At 40.1% G+C, this 6000-nt stretch overlaps 1 protein-coding gene across 1 annotated transcript; it reads right to left on the reverse strand.

Moving 5' to 3' along the window:
• Positions 1 to 672: 672 nt before the first annotated feature.
• Positions 673 to 5531, reverse strand: LOC140927020 (synaptotagmin-6-like). Its single transcript, XM_073376683.1, has 4 exons — positions 5246 to 5531; positions 4083 to 4512; positions 2123 to 2243; positions 673 to 1108 (listed from the first exon to the last, which is right to left on the reverse strand). The coding sequence occupies exons 1-4, from the start codon at positions 5518 to 5520 to the stop codon at positions 798 to 800; spliced, it is 1137 nt and encodes a 378-aa protein (XP_073232784.1). The 5' UTR covers positions 5521 to 5531; the 3' UTR covers positions 673 to 797.
• Between the last annotated feature and the right edge of the window lie 469 nt (positions 5532 to 6000).

A 6000-nucleotide genomic window follows, 5' to 3' on the forward strand; every position in this document is an offset into this window, starting at 1 on the left:
TGTGGGAGGCTATCCAAATGCCTGCTTCTTTTGAACTGCGGTCATTTCGCCAGAAAGTTTATTCACCCGATGACATGCAACACTTTGCAAAGCGATGAGCATACTCATCAGAGTATTCATTCCACATGTACAGCCATTGTCGTTTTATGCTTGGCTTATTCAATTTTCAGGCTGAATGCAAACAAAGTCAAATACACATGGGGTGAATCGACTTGAGCTTGGGCGAACTGCTGTCGTGCAAATCACGACCCGTTGGGCGAAACGAACCCATACCCTTGCCTTTCACTTGCGACGTAGTGCATAACGCAAGAACTCTAGCGCGAATCGAAAAAGAGTCTTGCGTCAAGTAAAAATGAGATCTGAGGGAAGGACAAGCACAAGAAATTAAAAGGAATAACCTTATTCAGTTCTTGAGCCTGTTCTTATGTTTGCATGCGGTTTTCACTGTGAAATATGGATTTTTACGCTTGCGTTTGTGGCTGCTCTGTAAGTGAAAACCAGGCTTAATATAATATAAATATTTCGGTTTTGCCCGATATTTCGGTTTGTGTTGCAAACCGAAATATCGTGCAAATAAACTTTTAACATTTGATTTTTCTTCATATTTTTTTCTCTTTCCCTCCTCTGACCGTAAGGGTCAGGGTTTTTTTCTGTTGTTCTACTTGGTATTATAGAGATTTTTCTGATCCAGATCTACTCAAGATCCTGCTGTCCTCACTGGTTTGTTACTGTGGTTCTGCCTTTATTAGTGTTTCTGAATTAAATTTCTTTGGCCTCGATTTTATGAAAGCGCTTTTTCAAATAAGTGTATGCCATTGTGCTACTGGATTACGCGGTGAATTGATCATGTCATTCCAGTGCGAGAGTCCTTGATCTGTTGAATACATATATGGTCCCACTACCGCTCGACCAATCAGCTTTTTTGATCCACCCAGCCTCGTTACGGTGAACACAGATAACATGAAGCTCACGCGATCGAGGTAGGACGGAAGAAGAGTGAAGACGAACGCTTCATTGTAAACTGGGTTTGCGGTCTTTTTGTTTGCAACTGTTTTTCTCTTTTTCAAGGTTTTTCCTCCCATAATCATTGAAACTTTGACATACGGATCTGAAAAATGAAAAAATATATACGGTAATTTAAAGAAGAGTTACTGTATGTTATGTAGCTTAACAAATGGCTGAAGTCAATCAGTTTTGTTTTTTAACTACACTATCGTCAATACAGACGAACACTTATATCTCCCTTGAGTCAATACCTCAGTAGGGAGTATTTATCTTCCTCCTACTTGCAGATATCGTTTTCTTGCATATAAAAGTGGGATAAAATCAAAACCGTAAACCGGGATACCACCGAGGGGGAACTCCCGTATAAAATTGATAGAGATGCCCGTCGTCTCACTTACGGGTGTAAATTGCAGATTTTGGTCTCACTTAGGGTGTTTAGGGCTGAAAGTCACTTATATTTTCCCATTCAGGTATCCCTTAGGGCTGTGCATAAAGAAATTTACAAAAAAATGCCGTGACAAAAACCACACAGATATCTCCTTTAGGTTCAGTGCTTGAGCCACACCCGGCCTTGGTCTCACTTAGGGGTTTAATTTTAATTCCGACGAGCATCCCCTTCACTTTTATATGGTATTCCCCCACAGGTGACATGAGCCCTGTCACTCCCCGAGTTCAAAATGGAATCTTGCATTATAACGTGGTTCTATAACTTTTGAGTCAGCAGAAAAATCTTGCAGAATGTCCATTCAACTGAAACCTCTTTGCCACTACTTTCACGTGGTACTATTTGTTCTTTAGCATTTTATAAAATAAAACTCGGAAATTTTGTGGAATCTTAGGAAGCAAAACGATTACGATCATGATTAGTATTTGGTAGGTGATGTTTTCCAAAATATTGACCCCCCCTCCCCCCCCTCCCCCCCAAAAAACAAAATTCTCTCCTTTAACAACACTAGACTCAAGGATTTGAAACAGAAAAAAACGTGAATTACTAGTAGGATTTTTTTTTATGCCGGTCGATGCTTCTACATTTCAGGTTGATATTGTTGCTACTTTCCGTCTATAAACATTTTCCTTTCGTTTTTCTAATGATTTCATCTGCCTTTTATTTCCTCACCCAAATCATTGTCCTCTCCTTGCAGCCCCAGACCTCTTGCCTTGAGGACAGCTACCGTAAGTCTACATGAGGTTGGAAGAAACTGGAGCGAAAACAACAACTCCCCTTTATCCACGCCCTTCTGCAATTTAATAACATGTAATAGATAAAATAATTTTGCTGACTATACTACACAAAGGAAGGTTAGCTGAAAAGTTCACGGGGGATTTTTCTGTCTAGAAATGTGCAGAAAATCCCTTGTGAACCTTTTAGTAAGAACGAAGCTATGACGGTCAGAAGAGAATACTTTATGAACTACAGGAGTTGTGCCGGCCCGTCATAGGCTTTTTTGCTAACGAATTGTTTGTGCCTGGCGTGTTTTCAGATGCCTCGAACGTCTGGCTTGCTGGCTCGCACATTGTAAATCTGCGTTAGACGCTGCGTCGACGAACTAAACGGAATTATGAGGATTTAAATTAAAAAATAATGAATAGGTTAAAGCCACACAAGGATACACAAAGCACCTGGAGATAAATTCGCTGTTTCAGTAACAATTGGAATTGACGGGTTTGGTTATAATCAAGAGTTTGAGCGAGCATTTTCCGGTCTCAGGTTGGTAGAAAGCCAAAGGAGATGTAACGCAAAATTCCGCGATCAGTTTTCCGCCGATGCAAGAAAAGTGAATAAAGAGATTGTGTCTTCGAGTGGAGTAGCATGAGATGAGTGGCCATATACTGAAAGTATCTCGGCAGTTCGGTAATTTTACTGCAACTAATTGACGTTAGGATATCAGTCTTAACACTAAAATTAATCTCGTAAACAAGTTGTATTCTTTTTGCGCACGGACCGTAAAAGGGGCGAAGTCCAACATCATCACTTGCAAACTACATGCTCGAAAGTTATTTTTAAAACCCTGTTTACTAATTTTAAAACTTTGGGATAAATATGTCGAGTTATCTTAAGCATGCACCACGAAAGGGACTAGCTCCAACTTTCAAACTGCCTGACGGTACATCTCATAGTCGAAAGAACTAATTTGTTGTATAGCCAGCGCCTTTAGAAAAGGCTCTCGATTTGTAGAAAGAGGGAAAAGCTTTTAGCACTCGATGAATTAACTCTACAGAATTAAAGGCTGTTTAGATTCAGACGTGAAAATCTCTTGGGGATTATCGTGATGATAATACCATCTCCCACAATGATCAAAATTGGAACATTTCCAGCCTGTAAGCAAACTCTCCATTTTAGGGATGTTGAGAGAAGTCACGCGTGAGAGACACGCGAAAGGAGACGCAAGAAAGGGGGCGGCTCTCGCGGGTTCTATTGCGGCTAGGCTTCGCTCAACACTTCGAAGTAGAGAGCTTGCTCGTATTCGTTATTCGGTGAGACAGTTTATATCAGGAATTCTGCGGAAAAGCTGGAGTCTTCCCTGTGAAGCAACGTTCGGTGCATTGATAGTCAGCACATAATCATACCAAAGAGAAACCACGTCCAATATGACTCCAGGTCTTCTACTTCACACATCTCAACCAACTCTTAACAATAAATAACACTATTGCACTACTCACACATCCCTGACACACAATAAAAACTTCACATTCGCGTAATGCAACGACGCCCAAGTATACGCCCTCGCAGTGTCTAGTTACAATTACTTTCATTTTCCAGTTTTTTAAATGTCCTTCACGGAGAAAAGCGCCCAAGAGAAAGAAATAAGAAATGCGCACCCATCACGTCATTTCTATGGTCTATACTCTCATTGACCAAGCTCTCGACCAGAAATCGCTTATTTATTGTAAAAATAGAAACGACGAGTCACCCCGTTTTGAATCCCACGTGGGAAATGCTAATTCATTCTTTCTTTTTGAGGTTATTTTGCTTTATTTTGGAAATGTGTAGTTAGGGATGAGGTCAATAATGTATTTAGTGTATGAAAAATAAAGTTGTCGAGGTAAAACACTAAAAGTTTTAAGAATATACGAACCTGAAAATCTTGGTTAGTTATGTTGACCCAGATCTCCCCGGTTCCTTCAGGTGACCCCATTACATTCACATCTTTAAGAGGATACACCACGTGACCGATAACCTGTTGGCGGGAAAAGCGGTCAAATTCACAAACAGTGAATTCCAGTGTTCTGTTTGGCAAGTCCTCGGATGATACTGCGAATACAAAATCTTCAAAAAACTGGGGATTTGACGTCCTTCGTAGAACCCTGGACTGGACTTTGCGTTTCTTGTCTGGTAGGAGGAATATTTTGACGTAGGGTGTGACAGTAACGTTTTCGCCGACTGGAGTGAGGCGTGTAGCTCGCAGGAGACACACAAGTAGTTCTTCGTTTGCTTGATCGTAATTCAGAGAAAAGCAGAGCTTCGCTGTACCCATAAATGGCGACCCTTCCTCTGTATCTTCTTCTCTGGAAACCAAAACGAAATAAACTTAGGAATGGAAAAAATATTCGGCAACCGTTGCTTTTTCTCTTCTCTTTCTCCCCTCCATTTTTTGGCCTTTTAACAACGACTTTCGGCATAGGGACTGGGCTTTCTCTCTGCTCACATGGCTCAACTTCTACGACCTTTTTCAAGTCGAGTTTTCTTTGCAAAATTAACTAATGCCTACCAGGACCATTAAAAGTTGCTAATAGCAAAATGAAGAACGTTCCTGTTTATGTTTAAGAATATCAAGATCCTGTCCGTTGTTTAACCCCACGTAGTTTAATTTAAGAGAATAGAGTGAAAAAGACCAAATACTGCCGGTCGCAAGAAAGGTAAAATTTTGCCACATTTCTGAGGAACTTGCCTGAGACCATAAGGATGATTTTCACTGTCGCGTAATTTTTACTTGCGTACGCGCGTAAATAAAATAGAGGCAATGTATGAAGTGTCGCGCATAAACGGGAAAGTTGAGCGAGGTTCCACTTCAATGTTTACACGGGACCTTAACCGTCACTGCCTCTATTTTATTTGTGCACGTAAATTTTACGCGTGTACGCATGTAAATCCAACCTAATTGTAGGCATAAGGCGTTAACATTCGTTTCCTCTTGAAGACAACAAAAAAGAACAACTTTAAGCAAAGGACTAAAGCTGTTTGTGATGTATCAACTTTTCTATACTTATTCCGACTGAGACTTGTATCATTCACTTTTACCTGTAAAACTCAGGATCCAAGTGACAATTTTCATTATCGTCGTACTCCTGTTGCGGGTACTTCGTCTGTGTTGTAATGGTAAATTCGTCCGGTCTGGCTGGCGGTAGTTTGAATGAAACTCGAGGCACCCTGCTTTCTTTCTCCCTTTCCTGTTTGTACCGCGAACACATTCGATAAATGAACACGATGAAAATAACACCAAGAATTACTCCTCCACCCACAGCTATAAGAATAAACGCTGGTGAGAAATAACGGGTAAAACACAATCTTGGCATGATACGATCATAAAAAAATTGAGATTTAATCAGTTAATCACGAAAAACATGTACAATTAAACAGTGAGGACCAGCTGACAAAGAAATACATGGCGCTTAACTCAGGAAACATGCGACCTGTTGGTCTTTGTAGAAACTGCTTCCCTTTCAGTCCAAGTGAGCAGAAATTTTGTGGTTAAAAATTATTCTGCAATATTGTAATGGAGCTTGTTTGGTCCAAACAATAATTTCCGAGTGACTTTTGACCGGCACCACGAAGGAGAACTTTACGTAGATTAATGAATAATGAGTTCACATAACGTCATTCTATTCAACCTTCTCCTCAGGCATAATATATCTATTTTCGACGACGATGCACCGAGAAAAAAACGAACATTCAGTAAAGAAAATAACTTAATTACTTGCTCTTTCTTTTAGTGGTGTTAAAAGTTCATTTGATAGTCCCATTTATTATTAAAGGTGAATCTAATGAGTATTTTC

Source organism: Porites lutea, chromosome 2, assembly GCF_958299795.1.
Source record: "Porites lutea chromosome 2, jaPorLute2.1, whole genome shotgun sequence".
In the NCBI taxonomy this organism is placed as follows: Eukaryota; Metazoa; Cnidaria; class Anthozoa; order Scleractinia; family Poritidae; genus Porites; species Porites lutea.